Source organism: Triturus cristatus, chromosome 10, assembly GCF_964204655.1.
Source record: "Triturus cristatus chromosome 10, aTriCri1.1, whole genome shotgun sequence".
Taxonomy (NCBI): Eukaryota; Metazoa; Chordata; class Amphibia; order Caudata; family Salamandridae; genus Triturus; species Triturus cristatus.
In genome coordinates, this window is record NC_140593.1 from 996,764,055 (window position 1) to 996,783,030 (window position 18,976).

General features: G+C 46.4%; 1 protein-coding gene across 2 annotated transcripts in view; it reads left to right on the forward strand.

Annotated features, from left to right (window-relative positions):
• Positions 1-18,976, forward strand: part of LLGL1 (LLGL scribble cell polarity complex component 1) — a 380,830-nt gene that overhangs the window by 201,746 nt on the left and 160,108 nt on the right. For both annotated transcript variants that reach the window (XM_085628972.1, XM_085628973.1), the window contains exon 11: positions 5,818-5,885. In XM_085628972.1, the coding sequence (XP_085485098.1) occupies positions 5,818-5,885 (68 nt within the window). The remainder of the gene's footprint in view (positions 1-5,817; positions 5,886-18,976) is intronic.

Genomic DNA, 18,976 nt, shown 5'->3' on the forward strand with positions numbered 1-18,976 from the left:
GGGAAGGAGCATGGCATGTTGGTGGGAGTAAGGATGTCCCTTATTTATACAGGCCTGGAAGACCGTCAGTTTGGACTGCTGGGTTCCACAAATTATAGCGAAGGAGCGCACCCAACCCTTTTATCAGCATTCTCCAAGCTGTCCTCTCCACCCCTCTCAGGTTCCAGAAGAACCCCTGTGGATCCTGCAGCAGGAGGTAGATATCATTCTGCAGAAAAGGGTAATAGAATTGGCCCAGAGCAGGAACTGTGATTTGGGTGCTACTCTCTACTTTCTAGTTTTCATGAAGGACAGCAGTCTGCTTCTAATCCTCGATCTCTTGGTCCTGAATTGGTTCCACCACCTCCTGTTCGTTGGGGTGGAACTAGATACCATCTCACTCAGATTTCCTTCCTCTGCAGAAAATGTGAACTGCATTCACAATCCTGAATACCCTTAGTTTGCTCTGTCTTAACTGTCTTCATCCTCCTAGTCACTCGTTGCCTGCTGTCACATGAGGGTGCCGCAGTGGTGCCTTCTCGGGCAGTGGTCTGACCTGCCTTCACCAGAACTGATTGATTCATTCTGCATCATCTTGCCGACCATGATTTGTGTCTCCATCCGTAGGTAGCACGTAACATCTTTGCTCTTTGGGGCACACCACATGTGAACCTCTTTGACACTCGAGACAATGCGAATTGCCCGAACTTCTCCTAACCTCAATCTCAGGGAGTCTTGTGGGATGTATTGCAGTTGAAGTGGAAGTTTTCCCCTCCACTACACACTTTCCTGCCTCCCTCATCCCCTTGAATCCTCTGGTTCTGAGGAAGGTTTGCCATGATTTGGCCCAAGTCATTCTTGTTGCTTTAGACTGGCCACCGAGGCTGTGGTGAAAATACCTTTGGACCTGTTGATTGAGATCTCTCTTCCGCATAGGGGTCCCCATCTTTACAACCTACACCTTTGTGCATTGTAATTAAGTGTGGGAAGTATGAGTGCCTATCTGCTACCACCAGAAGTGGTGGACCGGGTCCTATTAACGCTTATCCCTTCCAAGAAGTATTTTTACTTTGGAAGATATTTTTTTATTTCCTGGTATGTTGAAAAGAGAATTGATCAATTAAAAGTATTCCTTGCCAACAAACTACAGTTTGTACTTATCTTGACACAATAAGGCTGTGTGGTTGCTTTAGTCCGGTTATACCTCTAGGCTCCGCCTGCTTTCCTCTGTTGACCAGGTCAACCCTCTCTGTTTAAGCCTCAATTGGTGATCAAATTTCTGAAAGGCCTGAGAAACCTGTATCTGCCAGCGCCTGATATAATGCCTCAGTTGGCCTATAGTCTGACATTTCTTATGGGGTTTTCCTAGTTGCTATCACCTCAGCGTGCCAAACCAGCAAGTTGCAAACCTTGACTTTCCAAACCCACCCACCCCATTTATGTGTTTATTCCCAGACAAGTTGGTGTTGAAAACTTAAGCTATTCCTCCCAAAGGTGGTGTCCATCACCCTACCATCCTTTTTTGCAACCAATTGGGAGGAGAAATATGAAGTTCACATGGACACACTGGGCTCCTGTGACCGCTGCTAGTTTGATTGGAAGAGGTTAAGAGCGGAGGGTGACATGTCCACTCGTGAGAGAACGAATGGAGATAGATTTTCCCATAGCCGAGGCCTTTCCATGATAATGAGCATGAGATGAAAGTTGAGATAATGTCAGTCCTCTTAGCCCTTGTGCAGTTGCAATCACTCAAAACACAGCGACCCAACGGCCTACCCATTGAATTTCAGAACAAAATGTACCTGTTGCTGTGTCAGCTCAACCAATACTGAACATGCTTTTATTATCTCACCACTGAATCAGTGACTATCAAAGGACATTTTGACTGCAGCGATTGTCCTGTAAATTAAAGAAGGGAAAACCAATGGATGATTGTGCATCCTGCCGATCCATCTCTGGAAAAATAGTGAAGCGAAACTATTGGCCAAAATTCTAGCCAACAGGTTGATCCCAGTAATAGCTAAATTGGTTAATCAGGACCAATCTGGAGTCATTCCCCAAAGATCTAGGTAACTCAGTCTGAGACCACTGCACAGTAACCTAGCCTATGGCACTAGGTGAAAGAACCAATCGCTGTAGCATTGTTAGACTCCAGCAAAGCGTTCAGTTTGATAGACTTTCTATTTATGTTCAAAGTCCTAGAAAAAATGGGATTCGGACCTTACTTCATCTCGTGGATTAGATTGTTGTATAATAGAACATTGTCAAAGGTGAGGTTAATGGGACTAGATCCAGAAACTTTCCCATCTCTTGTAACATAGCTCACAAAAAGAGGTTTCTTGGTGCAACTGTTAAAATTGAACTGGATTGTGATACATATATTAATTGAATAGGTTGTGTTTGTGTGTGTGTGCTGTTTCAATTGACAGTGAAACAATTGACAGAATTGATACGACAAGATGCCCTACTAAGGAAATAGATATGGAACATTTGGAAGGATGAGCAGATCTCGTATGCAGACAATACTGTGCTCTACCTTGTAGATCTTGATGAATCACCAACCAGAAATGAGCACATATTTGAGAGGGGAAACAGCCATTACAACGCGGCTGTTTCCTTGCATATACTTAATCACGCATGCACCGTTGCCACACACAGCCTTTACCACGCATGGCTCTACAACTTATTACGTTGTAAAACAGCGTGTGGCAAGGGTGATCTATCTGCGTCGTTAGAAGAAACGGACCCTTCCACTTCTTCTTGAAGATGTGCATCGCGTCTCAGTAGAGATGACGTCGTGTAGAGTTAAGGTGGATTTTAAATTGTTTAAATGTATTTATTTTAATAAAAATATATATAATGTATTTAAGTTTATTTTGAAGAGGTGGAAGTTGCGCAGGGGGTTCAGTTTTAGGGCTATGGGGAGGTGTAGTTTTTAGAAGGGATGGGTGCGGAGGGGGTAGGGGTTCGCTTCTAGGGCTCAGGGGAGGGGTTGTTTGAAGAAGGGTTTGCAGAAACCGATTTTAGGACTTGTGACACAGAAAACCTTCACCACGAATATCCCCTTAACATGCGTGTTTTTACAACGAAATTGGTTGTAAAGGTATGAGTGTTAAAGGCATCTCTGTAGTAAAGGTTATGCGTAGTATTGGCATTCGCATTAGAATGCATTCATTTACCACCTATGCATTACAAATATCATACAACCATTGAGAGGTGTTTGTGGCTGAGTATTAATTTGGATAAGTCCCTCTGTCTATATAAACTTAACTTGCTGCTACACAGATTAAAAATAGACCTATCCCATTGATGTGGGCTCCCATTGATGTGGGCTCCCTCTGCTAAGCAGAGCTACCCTATAGGACATTGTTTGCGACATTCCTGTACTTATTGCTAAACACATCACAAGCTGTCCCTGATAGAAACTAGATACACTGTTGGGTCATTGATCTGGGCTGTAAAGGCTTCAGATACATATGAAGGTGGATTAGCACTCCAGAATATAAAGAAATACTATTAATCCCCCAGCTATCAATGGTATATTACTTGGTCCTTTGCCCATTTGGATGAACCCTCTATAGTTTGGATAGACTCGCCACAGAAACTAAAGGTTAACTACTCCCGCTATATGGAAGTGCGCAACGCAGTGATGTACCACTGATGACTGCTGTGGTAGTTGGAATCTGGAATAGGCTTAACAAAGAAGTCTGGTAGTACGATGGACCTCCAACACCACTGTGGTTAGGCACCAGATTGAAAGCGGTGGTTTCCCTAACCGGTTCTTGAAACTGGGATAGAATCTGGATATCGACACTAAGTGAGGTGGGGAATGCAAATGGTATGATGCCATTTGCCCACCTACAAGCAAAATGACACGGGCATCTCAAACCTAAAGCTCATTGTAGCTTAAACTTGCACAGTCTGCAACTATTGACTCCTTCAAAGACCGCATGGAAGACTTCCCTCTAGAGAGAAGGTTTTTAACTGTGGAAAGACCAGACGGGCCGTTTTGCTGCTATACGTCAGACTTTCGGTTAGTAGGCAGCGCGACTTGCCACACCTTAAGTCCAAGTGGGAGCAATCCATTGGGGAGTTGGGGACTAACTTTGCATGGAGGCACTCTTATTCCGTACAGAGATATCGGTGAAAGCAAGCATGAGGTTGATGCAATGAAATCATTTTCCACATGATGTACATCATGGTGCGAATGTATAAATTTGGATGGGCAGGTGATCTCGGTGTTTGGGTTGAGGGCAGAGAGTTATTTACCCTACTACACATGTCGAAATGCCCTGCACTAAGGGGCTATTGGAAAGAAATCTGCTGTGAACCGGAGGCGCGGTGGATTGAAAATTACAGCATGAATAAAGAACATTCTTCTGGGGTTGGTGGTGTGCAACAGACTCGTCTAGATATCAAAGGCTATTTGTAAACCAGGGTTTTATATTAGTCAAGCGAGACATTGCATGGAAACGGGGAAGTTCCTCACTGCAAATGGTCGCAGGATGGGAACATAACATGGATTGTTACATGACTGCAGATAAGGTGGTGTGTGAAGGATGTGGCTGCTCAAGAACAATTTGTTACCTTTTGAGAAAGCTGGACTGAGCGTACTGGAGATGGCTAAACAGTGTCGTCTGGACAAGCTTTTTATGAGGGAGTGCTGCAAGGAAACAACACTAGATGTTGGTAATGACTGACTCAAAATACAGGGAAACTTATAGTTATTGTAACATTGTTGAGGAGGAGGTACGATAGAGGGTGTGTTCAAACTACCTGCTCAAATGCTCTTCCTTGCAGAGTTGGAGGGCTACATCGGAATACTACTGTGGCCGAGCTGCTGCTATATAACTGGTCTCTATTGTTACACAGAAACGTCAATTAAATGTTTTATTAAAAGTAATAAAAAAAAAACAAAAATGGACTGCATCTCTTATACCCAGGTCCCTGAACATTGTTATAAATCTTCTTGCATTTCAGTGTGTTGTGATCTTGTTGCTTTTAGTATTTCATGAATGGAAATTATAAAAGATTTGTATGCTTTGGTGATGAGTTGGTGTGTGCTTGCGGGATAAACTGTGTATATCGGTGGCGAGATAAGAAAGTCGTCATTATGTGCAGAAGATGGAGTAACTTTTATGTGTGAGGTTAGCCTCATTGCAGCTAGTTGCAGGTATAGCTGGGGGAAAATGTGAGTAGTATGAGCGTTTCTATGTATCTATATTTGATTTATATACCTACTCGTGAACGGTTTTTGATTGTGTGAAAATGACTAGCTGTGAAAATTATTCAATCCTTGAACTGTTATTGTTTTCCAGTTTTTACTGGAAACAGAACACTTTCTGTAATGTATGTGTGTGTGTGTGTGTGTGTGTGATATATAACATATGTTTTTGGTAAGAGTTTGCAAGGTGCTATTTAAAACTCTGATATTGGTACACAAATATTTGCATAGGCCTAGCCCAAATGGATTAGGATGGGTAACAACTGAACTACAGTTGGGTAGAAAAATGAAGTACTTAGCCTGTCTTTAGTACAGGGTCAGCCCTAAAGATGAGCTAAATGACCTAAAGCAGCCCGTGCACGGTTCCCTGTGTTCAGATTAGCCCTGTCTGCGGAACCTGTACATCTGTACATTATCCATTCTGAAATATGTTTTCTTTGTTGTTTTAAGAAAAATAAATGCTGTTGTAAAGAGTTGGCAGATTTTAGTGAACGATGGTTTGTGTGCATTGCTTTTGCCTTGCTCAGTAGTGCAGGATGTTTACGTCTGCTTTTCTTTCTTTTGTTCCCCCCTCTGCTTCCTGCCCCCGTGTGCGGATGCGCGTCTCCTTGTAGAGTTGGCCCATTAACGGCGGGAGGAGCCTTGCCCAGGAGCCCTCTCAGCGGGGCCTGCTGCTGACAGGGTGAGTACAAGTTGAAGGGGAGTTTCTGATTTTCACTAGACATGCCTTGCAGCTGCTCCAAGTACAGCCTGGATGTGTTTTAGTTTTCTCTCAAAAATCCTGATAACAGCAGAACAGCATAAACATTTCTGGGCTTCAGAACAGGAAGTCTCCCCAGGGTGCTGCGATCCATGCGCGGCAGCTGCCCGGCGCCTTTCTGGACGCACCCCTGGCTTGTCCTTGTGGCCCAGGGCCAGATCCCTGCTGTGGGCGCACACAGCCAGATTTCTGTCGGTTACCTGGGGTTGGTTATTGGTCAGAACGTTGACAGTGGTCTTGATGAGCCTGCCTGATGATCAGTGTCTGGTCTCCAAAACACCCTCCTTCATGCAACCCAGTGAGTGCTGCTACTTGTTGTTTTTGTACTTTTTAGTTCTAGCATTAATTTTAGCAGTCTCTTCAGCACCATGTTTAAAACAAAAAAAATGTTTATAATAAAATACATGCACCTGTATGTGGGTGCTCACACACACCACCCCTCCCCCGGCTGCGGGGCATCTCCGTTATGTTTATGTCTATCTTTTTTTTCGCATATGTTTGCTATAACAAATCTAAACCTTGCACACTTGCTAGTGCAAGACCTATTGTATTTGCCACTGCTGGTTCTTGATATAGCTGCAAAATATTAATATCTAGCATTGTTCTTAGGAATACCCTGAATTCCAGTGTTAAACACAAAGTGCTCCAGATGTTGTGATATAAGTGTGTAATACAAGTTCAGGTTTATCACTCCTTTTTGGAGGACCTCCTTATCACAAACACCAAGAACTTTCTTTGCTGACCGCTTTCAGGACACGACTAAACATTTTTTCCAAAAATGTCTCAAACAATAACAGATTAGTCCCACTTTATAGCCGGGTGGCTCCTTACTTCCACAAGGTTTTGGGTGGGCTGCTTATATACTAAAAATAATCCTCCTTTCTCCCTCCCTTCGTGTTGGTGAAACATTATTGGCTGCAGGTGGCCTCATACAAGATTCTCCTCTTATCCCGAATTGGTTGGAGTGGTTTGGTGGGCCTGTTCCCTCTAAAACTGGCTGTCCATCTGGTGGCAAGAAAACTCCTTCTAACGTTTTGGCGATTCTTCCAGCATAGGAATGAACTCCCGGGGTTCACCTTGTGCCAGCCATGGAAGATGACTCTCCCTGAGGAACTGAGGTCTGTTCATGGTGAATCTCGATGCCACTATCCGTCCTGCATTCCCTACAGGTAGGAGAATCCCAGTGAGACCATAGGGGTACAGCCAGGTTCCCAAAAGTAGCATAGGGAGTTACGTGGGCCACCCCATGCCTAACCAGTGTGGTTCACAGTACTGGCAGCCTGCGGGTGCTAATGGGACAGCGATATCTGTGGCCCAGGAGATGGGGAAGGCGGAGAAGGGTTGCACCCTCCTACGTCCCATCCAACCACCGATGCCACGTTCAAAGCTTGGCCTCCACCGCCCTCTGAATATGTAATGCTCAGTTTCCTACGGACAGTGGTATGACCAGACCGTGGCCACTTGCAAAACCAACGTTTTAAGGAGTTTTGCAGTTAACAAAATGGCAAGCCCTACTTGATGTCCTGACTACATGTCAGAACAGATTTGTCCATCCATATCTTCCCTGCCTGATGTTAGGACGGTCTGACTCGAATTTGCATCAGTGGAAGAGGAAGCTTGTGATTTCTTCACGTGACCCGTGTCTGCCCGCGTGCTGCCACATACGGCTCATATCATGTTTGCATCTCCAACAGCGATGATTCATCCCTTTCGCGGGAAACGTGACCGATCTTATGACTGTTTCCTGGGCACTGAGGCTGCTGAAAGATTCCACCACTTTGGAGGGGGCTGGGTGGGGGGTGCACATTTGAAATGATGCTCAGGATTAAAGTTGCCCCAAACTGTGTGTACAACGGTTTTGTTTTAGATTTGCACAATGTTTGTTGGGGGCGTGGGGAGAGGTGAGGCAGGGAGGATTGAAAGAGAGGTGGTTGGAGTTGCATAACCAGGGAGGGATGTTGAGGGGGCAGAATAGTGACGGCCATTCATCCTCAAACAGCGCTGTTTGATGTCGAGCAGTTGGTTGCACGTTGTAAGTCTCCGCTGCTTGCAAAATGAGGCGCAGTATTACCAAACATGGGCACTGCACTGCGTGCATGGAGAGACCACCTGTCCACCAAGCTCCTTCCTCCTGCAGGACCAGCATAACCTGCTCCCCCCTCATCGGAGGGCAGGGCAGTCTGTGATGGAACTGTTGGCATCTTTCTTCTTTTTACTTGGCAGGTTTCCGCTCTCTCCCTCTTCCAAGAAATGAAGGTCCCCCAGGGCCTCCTGAAGTGAGACCCCCCCCCCATCCCATCCCATCCCATTACTTCCTATGACGGGGGTCGTATTGTGAATTTATCAAGCTACTTTATGTTGCAGCGAGTTTCTTCCACGCCTTTTAGATTAGGGGGGGGGGGGGGGGGGGGTTAGCAAATTGGAGTGTCCCGCTGCTGTTTTGGGAGGGACTGTAAACCTGTCGAAGAAAGCAGCCTGGGGTTTTCCAGACGTTGCTGAACACATGTTCATAGCTGTATGTTTCGTTTGGCTGCTTTACAAAAATGCAGTTTTTATCTCGGAGAAATCGGTGCATTATGCAGCCAGAATACAACAAGGAGGCCTATTGCATCTCGTCTCAGAAGGAACATAGACATCCTTCTAATGTTAGCAGATGTGGGAGTGCCACAGGGGGCGGGACCACACATTGTTAATGTATACCTGCCATTAGGGGAGGAGAGCACCCAGCTCTTGAATGTATGCGATGAATAGTTCATGTGAAAGGTCTCCTAGTGCTACACACCGATCAGCCCAAAGCACTGAAAACAATAATATAATGGCCCACATCTCTCGAGAATGTTCCTAAAAGTGACATTTCAATTCAGTTTGTTCTTTTCCTCGCCTGTGCTCACGAGGAGCCGAAATGGCAAGTGTTGAAAGTTCTGTAGCCAAAATCTGGAGGAGTGAATGCTCATGCCTTGGAGCCCCCTCCCCCTTTGTAGCGCCATGAGAGCGCCGAGATCTGGCCTCTGTAGGAGGAAAGCTCACAAGCGCATGTCAGGGTGGAACCAACGTGAGGTTCCTCTCGGTGTTACTTGTCGCCTCCATCGGAATGTGACCGGGTTCTGTGTCCAGCCCTAGCTCTGCCACTCATGGGATGGCAACAGACCAAGTCTGGGGCGACCTTACGAACTTGGTCTCTGCCTGGACGGCTTTGATGGTATTTCTGCTTTTATAAAGGCAGGTCATGCGAGGGGAGTCTGGTAATCAATCGCACTGAAGAAAAGGTGGCCATTGATGGCAGTGGCTGAAAATGGGGAAACCCAGCTGTAATAAAAAAAAAAAATATATATATATATATCCTACTGGCGGTCGCCAGTAGGTAGTTGTAGTTAGGACCCTGTTTCCATAGGAAACCGCAACATTCTATTTTGAATAACTTTGGCGCCGGTCGACGAATCCTCGCGAAATTTTCAAAATAGGTGGGGCGCTACGCTCCGCTCCTACCCTGAAAGTCTCGGGGTGATTCGTCAAGCGGGGGCTGAGATAAAAGGGGGGTCCCAAAACGCATTTTTCCCATGCATTTTTCCATAGGACCTTTAGACACAGCTACAGCCCGAACGGCTTAACAGAGTTCCTTGAAATTTGGCAGAGAGGTAGTCTACAGGTCAAGGAAGTGCCTTTTGTAGGTTTGGTGTAAATCTGTTCAGTAGATTCTGAGAAAATAGCCTTTAAATCAATATATATATCTGAGCCAGCTTACGGTGCGCTTACGGTGCGCTTACTGTACGCGTACGGTGACGAGCGCGATTCTGATTGGCTGTTCGATCTAAGTAAAAATTCGAATCGGTCGAAACCAGGAAGCGGCGGCCGCCATTTTCTCTCTCGCACTCTGAGGGGGGCAGCAAAAACAAAGACAAAAAACATCTAAAGGGGCAGTATATTCAGTTCTTAACCAGCCAGCATCGATATAGGTGTCCCCAAACAACCCCCAAGCCCAAAAAAACAATTTTATTTATTTTCGAAAAATCGCCGATTACGCTTACCGTACGCGTACGGTTAAAATTATTCAAAAAAAAAAATTTATCCACACTATCCCCACCCCGTGTGCAAATGGTGCCCGAAGGGCACCATTTGTGCATAGCATATAAGTTATTGGAAAGTACAAATGAATACCTTTCACAACGAAGCGCATTATATGTCCCCCATGTGCGCACGGTGCGCGAAGCGCATCGTGCGTACATGGCCCATCCCGCGTAACGTGGGCACGCGGTGCGCGCAGCGCACCGCGTGATCACCGTGCGTGCACGGCACTAACTGCGTAAAGTGGGCGCGCGGTGCGCGAAGCGCACCTCGTGCTCACTGTGCGCGCACGGAACGAACTGCGTTAACTGGGCGCGCACGCCACGAATGGCGTAAAGTAACTTAGCATTTAAAAAACCGTACAAATTCACTGAAACCATAGGTTTCACACACGTTATAGTTAGGAATTAGCATTTAAAAAACCTTGCAAATTCACTGAAAAAACCATAGGTTTCACACAAGTTATAGTTAGCTGTACATTTCACTCGTAAAAAACCAATGAAATTCCCCCGTTATAGTTAGTGCAGGCAACTATAACTCACGCGACCGCAATCCTCTGCTGATGACATATGTGTCTTTATGAAAAAAAAATATTTGTAATATATGTATAGCTAAAATTTAATGGAAGAAGACATGGGCAAATAAGTGTCTAAATACAGTATTAGCATCAGCAGAAGATTGCGGTCGCGTGAGTTATAGTTGCCTGCACTAACTATAACGGGGGAATTTCATTGGTTTTTTACGAGTGAAATGTACAGCTAACTATAACTTGTGTGAAACCTATGGTTTTTTCAGTGATATATATATATATATATATATATAAAATTGATGATTATGTAAAGCATCCCCAAATACTGATTTCTCAAAATGTTACTCTTCACAGTACATATTGGGGGGCAGGGGGAGGGGTGTGTGTTTTTTTTATTGAACTAGCTTTGAACTCATTCAATGGTTTTCCCAACTACTGACTTTTCAGAATATTATTCTGTCTCCCACTAGCACTCATAGTAGCGCGGACCCTCTACGCAGCCACTACTCTTTGGTCAGTGCTTAATTTGAGCCGATGGTTGCAGGTGGAGCCAACCAGTACTCCTCTTTTTCTTTTTCTTTTTTTTGCCGTGACTGGGACTTCGTTTTTTAATCCTATGTTTCCGTTACACTTTGAACCAGAGCAAGAGAGAAAAAGACAGTAATGGGGAAAGAAAGAGAATGACAGAAAACAGTTTTAAAAAGGAGAAAGTGGGAAAGAAGAGTCTGCTAGAGGGACAAGGAGTGTAGGGTGGTGGATAAAGGAGGCATGAAGTTCAGTCATGGCTAAGCCTTAGGATCACGCAACTCCACGATACAGCAATGTGGGGCATGGGCTTCTGAGAAAGTTTGTGCACTCTCACATATATTATTTTTGCAAATTAAGCATGCATTGGTCATCGCTCTCCTTGACCACACCTCATCCCCTCATTGTATCATCTTTCTATTTTTTTCATTTGGGTACACTTTTATGTTGGTGTGTAAGTCTCAAACTTGGTCTTTCACCTGTGATACTAAGATGCACCTTGCCCATGCGCCATAGGCCAAGATGTGGTTGAGGCCTAAAGAAAAGTACACTGGTTAAAATAATCAAAACAAGTCACCGAAGGTGGTTGGTGTTAGTGGTAGTTTGATGGCTAAATTGCTATGAAACCAGAGCTCTGATTTGGACTTCCTCACCAGACTGTATTGTGTAATGCTGACCAATGTATTTTATCAATTTGTGCTTTACTTCCCTTTCCAGCTTGTCAGCACTTGGTAATGGGGAACTCACAAAACTCTGCCCTACCACCCACATTCCATACAAGGCAACCTGTTTAAAAACAAAAAAAACGAAAGCAATATCCAGGGTGCTGTACAAAACCTTTTATTGGAATTTCCCCTAATTCAGCCCTTCATATCTTGTTTTGAAAGCCTCATTGTGTGGTCTTGAATGGCTTTTCTTTGGCATTTTCCTAATACTGCATCATAATTTTCAACATCTGTGCCCGGCCATTTGTTTACAAATAAAACAATTTCTAGCTATCGCTGTAGGAGACTGGCTTAGTATATGGTGCTCACTTATTTAAGTGTAGCACCCTGCACTAATCCAGACAACCCTTATGGTGATTTTAGTGGTCTTAGACAACCTTCAACCTTAGAAAGCTCTCTAAGTGGTAGCTCTGGAGAGCAGCCTTCAGGCTTAGTCCAGAAGGAGAGTAAAGCAGCTTGTTTTACCAGAACGTACTCTTATTGGTTTAGATTAAGTGAAAAAGAACCACACAGTGTATTAATACAAATATATATTTATTATAAGACATTCACTAACGCATACAAATATCTCCTACCCGGATATATAGGCAAAACACATTACTTTGGAAAGAAAACAGGTAAGTAGCACGTATATACAGTGGCCAACGGGTGGGGACCAAACCATATACTAAAATAGAGGGATGCGAACCACGTCTAGAGTCAAGACTATACCCAGAAGACGTAGAAGTGCTGGGGACCCAAGGAACCACCCGAGGTAAGTAACCAGGAACCCCACAGAGGCTGTGTGCACAGTGGGAACACTACTGCGGGCTCAATTCAAGTCAGTGGATAAGTCGCGGTTTCAATTTTGAAGAAGGACCCTTCCCAGTGGACCCTGAAGAAACCCCATGGAAGGCAGAAGGTTGGAGAGCCACCCCACCCGCGATACCCTAGGAACCAGGTTACCTACACCAGGTAGGCCGGGTGTGAAGTGGCGTCGGAAACCCCCCATAAAACTCATTAAAGGACTTCAGGAAGATTCTGCTGGCGAAGAAGAGGAAATTGTCAGGTGGAACCCAAAGGTAGATTCAAGATGATGAGTACCTGCAAGCAGAGGGGACAGTGTCTATTCCACTCGGGAGTGACCAGAAGGCATGGAAGACGAATGCCCACCAATGTCGGGTGTTGCAGGAGAGTTGACGTTACTTTGGAGCTGCACCTGTGCGGACCAGGCTACGTTGTGGAAGACCAGGAGCCATTCACGAGCTGTCTCAGGTCGGATGTTGTGAGTGGGTCGGTGTCCGTCTGGCCATGCATCTGGCCATGCGTCATTATGCGATGAACATCTCTAAACTGACTGTAACGGTCCCTTTTGTGTTTGGTATCAAACATGTTGGAATCGTACGTGTGGGAGGTATGATTCCATGCACTGTTAAGCACCTCCGGGAGGCCCTCAGTGCTTTCGGTACCAGTCTTCTACACCCGGACAGCACAACATGGCTGCTGCCGACCAGTGACACGATTCTGCTGTGCTGCTGCTGAGCCAAGCCTGAGCGGGGGAAGGCAGGGCAAAAGGTATCCTGTCACAGGGAGGTGTGATCACCTCTCAGACAGAGATTAGTCTATTGAGGCAGGGTGGGAGCGCTTGCCAGTGCCACTCAGTCTGCTTGAGGGGCACATTTGTTGCCCTCCATGCATACTCCAGTTCAAACCAGCTCAGGGAGCCGTTTGCTCCCGCTCTGGCAATAAACTGGGCATAAGACAAGGGAGTATCCTCCCTACTGTCCAAACCCCTCCCCTGGGAGGGTACCCTGAAACGTCCAAACCATTTCCTTAGGGTACTTAAGGGCTTACCTGTGAGTGGATCCCTAGATTCGTCATGGGACAAGATTCATATCAAGACACCACTTTATCTTCTACTGTCTGGGCACGCTGGACTTCGCTATGGGTATCGATACTGCAACTGGAAAGACTCCTACTGCTCCTGGTCTTGTCGCTATGCTCGTCTGCTGCAATTTCTGTGCTCCATTCAGGAACCTTCCAAGACCTGTGGGAATCCAAGACACCTGAAGAAATCTCCCTTGGAGTGAAGGAGTCACTTCCCTGCATCTGTAGGCACCGCAATGAAGCTGGCCGGTCTGCTGATCCTGGGCTCCCACAGACTCTGAAAGGCTCAGCAACACTGCTGGTGGTTCTTCACATCCCTCGAGGCCTGCACTGCCCTCTCACAGATTTTGAGGCCAGTATCCTTTGCCGGAGCCGCAGGAACCAAACCTCTTTGCACTGCATCAACTTGCCGTTACAAAGGCTTGTTGGCTCTCTTCTTAAGAGATCTTTGGGCTCCAAGTAGCATCCACCTCAAGCATTTCCTGTGACCAAGATCATTGTCCTCACCGCATCTCTTGCACCGCGGGCCTGCATCTTTGGTGAGATGCTGGAGGTCCTCTTGCGACTCCAGTGCCTCCGGTCTGTGGGACCTCTTGAGGGTCTTCGTTGATTTCAGCGGGCTCCCCTGATTGCTTGGGGTCTGCTCTGACTCCCCTGCTTGTGGAGAGTCACCTGGACCTTGCTGGTCCCAACACTGCACCTTTTTCGCTTTCCATGTCGTTTGTGGTTGCCAAGGCTTGTTGGTGCTCCCAGCGGACACTGACCCATCAACTCTCGACATCCGACGTGGGACAGCTTGTGAACTGCTCCTGGTCTTCCAGTGTAGCCTGGTCCACACAGCTGCAGCTTCAAGGTCACCGTCAACTCTCCTCAAACACCCCACTTTGGTGGGCATTCAACTTCTGTGCCCCCTGCTCGCTCCCGGGTGGCATAGACTCTGTCCACTCTCTGCTTGCAGGTACTTCCCAACTTGAATCTACCTTCGGATTCCCCCCCCAGACACTTTCCACTTCTTCACCAGTGACATCTTCCTGAAGTCCTCCATTGAATTCGAAGGCGGTTTCCGACGTCAATTGACACCTATGCACCCGGCTTCCCTGGTGTAGGTATCCTGGTTCCTAGGGTATCCACAGGTGGGGTGGCTCTCCAAACTTCTGTCTTTCATGGGGTTTCTTCAAGGTCCACTGGGAAGGGTCCCTCTTTAAAATTGCAACTGCAACTTACCCATTGAATTGAATTAAGCCCACTGTCGTGTACCCACTCTGCACACGGCCTCCCTGGGGTTCCTAGTTGCTTACCTCTGGTGGTTCCTTGGGTCCCCGGCACTTCTAGGTCCTCTGGGTACAGTCTTCACTTGAGTCGTGGTTCGCATGCCTCTGTTTCAGTATATCATTTGGCGCCCCCAGTGGCCAATGTGTAATACGTGCTTGTTACCTGTTTTCTTTGCAAAGTACTGTGTGCATGTTGTTCATCTTTGGGTAGGAGATATTTGTATGTGTTAATGAGTGTCTTCTAATAAATACATATTTTTATAAATACACTGTGGGGTCCTTTTTAACTTAATTTTTACCAATAAGTTTACGTTATGGTAAAACAAGCTGCTTTACACTCCTTCTGTTACAAGACAAAGGGGTAAACCCAGACACGTCACTGGGTCCTGGGTAATGTTCAGTACAAAAAAGAATGGCCCCAGTAGACCCACATTTCGAAAAAAGAGATCTAAACATTAACAACACCTGTAAAAGCAAACAATATCATTCATGTTGAACACATTTTATTCATGTGGAAAATGGGATCTCATTCACAAACGTAACATCCGTTACATATAATTATAAGGTGCCCCAGATGGGAGGGAGGAGTAAGTGCTGCAGTGTGCAGAGGTGAGGGTAAGTGAGAGAAGGAGGGCAGTGAACAATATATACACATCTAAATACTAAAAATAGCCATTCCAGCCTTGTTCAAGGCTTAACCTATTTACAACACCATAATGTTATGACGGATGGGGATACGGTGAATCTATCACTGTTATCCACAAAGGTAAACACAAAATATAGCTGTCGACCCTGGGATTATATGTAGGCAAGTAGGATCCTTACAGTAGGGTCTTCATCAGGACCAAGTGGGGGACATTCTTGCAAGCAGTGGAGATTTTGATGCAGATGGGCCTTCCGGCTCCACAGTCAGAAAGGGATGTGATAGTGGTTAGTCAATTGAAATCCTGTCTCTCTTCTATTTTCTATACGTCGTGGGCTTGGCAAATCAATTGCTCCAGTTGTCTTGTTTATGGACAAGCGTCCGTGTCACAGCAGTTTACACTGCTGTGACACGGAAGCTTTTCCACGAACGAGACATTTGGAGCACTTTATTTCTAAAGCCAAGCCTGGCACAGGTAAGTGAAATAAATGCTTTGCAAAATCTTATGCAGTGTTTACAATTGAATGCAGGTTCAAATGCAGTTGATTGAAAGACAGGTAAGTCAAAATGTCGAAATTCCTTTTAGATTACTTTTGTTACTTTTCCGATTACTTTTTAAGTTACTTTTTCTGCTCAGTGAGATATGCCTTGATATCACACTGGGTAAGATCAATTTTTCGCAGTTGGATTTTTTCAGGTTTTCATACAAATCAACTGCACACACAACATTTTTCAAGGAAAAACAGTCCGTGTATTCCTATGGAGAGAAATGAAGTTATCGGTTAACAGGTAAGTACAAGATCTTTGGGGTTGAGTATCGGGGGTTAGAACAAGGGTTCCCCCAGGGTCAAGGATGTATTCTGAAAGCACCCTTAGCGGCACTAGGGCGGCCGGGTGCAGAGTGCTGAGGCCCAATGTTATCCAATTGGGTATAGGGGGCCTCCGGTTGGTGGCTGCTCACGAGCAAGCCACAGGATTGTGGGTGCAAAGCTCCTGGTGTTGGGCTCAGAGCAAAGGGGGATCCAAGTTAGCACCTAAAGTACACCCGCAGCGGCGCAGGGGTGGCTCGGTGCAGGGTGCTGTTTTGGTGTCTGGTGACCTGTTGGTTTCAATAGGGATTCTCCGGTTTTGACAAAGACTGTAGTCTCGGGGACGAAGATCTTCTGGAGGTGACCACCGGTTGGAGAGGTAAGTTGGGTTGCCTGGAGATGCTGGGACACCGTCGGTTGGGCCATCCAAGGCCGTGGGACTTTGGGTGCAGGGGTGTCTTTAGACGTCGGGTTTTCTTACCAGCTCCGGTCGCGGGGATCCTCCAGAAAGGAGTCATGGAGTGTCCTGGAGAGGGTCCAGGCAGGTCAGAGATCACCAGACCTCAAGTCGGGATCACCGGGGAGACCTCAAGTCAGGGTCACCGGGGAGACCTCCTTGTGGTGTTGGGCCACTTGAACTCGGGCCGGGTGCAGAGTGGTGCAGACTTGCGGATTTGGCCAGAGTGTGGGTGAGCAGATCCAGTGCTCACGGGAGACGGAGTCTTCTCTGTGGAAGGCAGGGCAGGTCCTAGATGTTCTTAATGTTGCTGGGTGTAGGACACACCGGGATTTCGCTTATGCAGGTTCAAGGTGGGGACAGGCCGGTAGGGCTGGGGCCAAGTCAGTGTGTCGTGAGCAACGTCAGCCGGCACCTCCAAACCCTAAGTTAGCATTAGTTTGTGCGTTGCATCACCGCCATCTTGCCGCTTATGCACACGACACTACATGCCTTGGTTCTCGTAAATACTTTTGCTTGTGCTGCTTCACATGGGAACTGTCTTCCTTTCACTATTTCTGTTGTGCTCTGAGTTCTCGTCTGTACTTCGTGTTCAAGGCCAGAATACAACTCCACTGGTTAATCGGCTTTGATCCATCCCACACACATATAGACATAACATGGAACACAGCTGCGCTTCTGACTTTCTGGGTGCTTTTAATATTGCACAGCATGCAAGTTAACAACACTTGGAGAAAACCTTTCCAGAGGAAGAGCTGTGCTTGTCCGGAGATGTAAATCCTATCATCTAAGACTTGAGGTAGGGGGTTCCGCTGTCCAAGCCTAGAGGTCTTACACTGATATAATAAACATAGCTTGTAGCACGGGGAGGGTGGTAAAGCGCTATATGGCTTAATCCACTGTCATAATAATATTCTATCCCTGTTCGTATTATATGGAATTGTAACCATGCTGATTATATTGTTTTTATGCATTTCTTTGCTAGTGTTAGCATGTGTACTGCATTACAGAACATGTTAGTTGAAATAAACGTTTTAAATTATACAGTGTCTCTGGTTGCTCACACTGTGAACAGGTATGAGTATCTAAGTGAAAGTGTCTTTTCCCACGAATTCTGAGAGGCCCTGAGTCGCATATTCTAGGATATCCAATCATTGGTAGCTCCGCTGTAGTACGGAGAACGCATGGGATACTATAGCTAGCGGGATAGGGGTTCCTGGCACTGAGGTGTGTTTTTGGTACACCACAATACACTGAAGTCCTGGTTTCCTGTGCATAGTTCTGTATATGTGCAGAATCCCTGCAACAAGTTCAGCACAACTCTTCAGTCCTTCTTCTTGGTCGGTTCTTGTCTGAGGAGGCAAGGTTCAGGGGTGCCCCTAAATACTAGATTTAGGGGCGTTACAGGTAAGTAAAGGTTGGGACCAATGGGTCCCTTCCTTGGGGAGGGTACACCCCCTATTATGCCACCCTCCAGTGGGAGGGGGGCATATGCCTCACTGGTTGGCTGGGTCCCCCCATCTGCAAGATGGCAGGGTCTGAGAGTTGTGCTTCACCACGTCTCCCCCACCTGAGGGGTGAGATTGGCAAAGGTGGGCATACCTCCTTTCCTCACTTGGTTTTCCCGCCGATTCTTCCGCCCAAAGTGGGGGTCAGAACAAGTGGGGGCCAGTTGCTGGAAGCAGCAAAAGGCCTGGAGAAGCTCACAGAGGTGGCAAGCCTTTGAAGCTTCCCCTTTGAAGCTTCCCCTTCGTGGACCCTGCCCATCCTGGGGGAGGAGGCTTGGCACCTCATGTTTCAGACCCCCGAGAGCAGCAGGCTCCCGACCCAGGGGTCCAGAAACATGTCTGGTGGTGGCAGCTGGTGAGCAGCCACTCAGCCTGGACAATAGTGTAAGTTCGTTTTTCAGGGGGCATCTCTAAGATGCCCTCTGTGTGCATTTTTCATTAAATCCCACACTGGCATCAGTGTGGGTTTAATGTGCTGAGAAGTTTGATCCAAAACTTCCCAGTTTCCAGTAAAGCCATTATGGTACTGTGAAGTTCGTAATTACAAACTCCCAGCACCATATACTCTTAATGGAATTACTGCACTTGCAATGACTAAGAATTGGCTTAGACACTGTA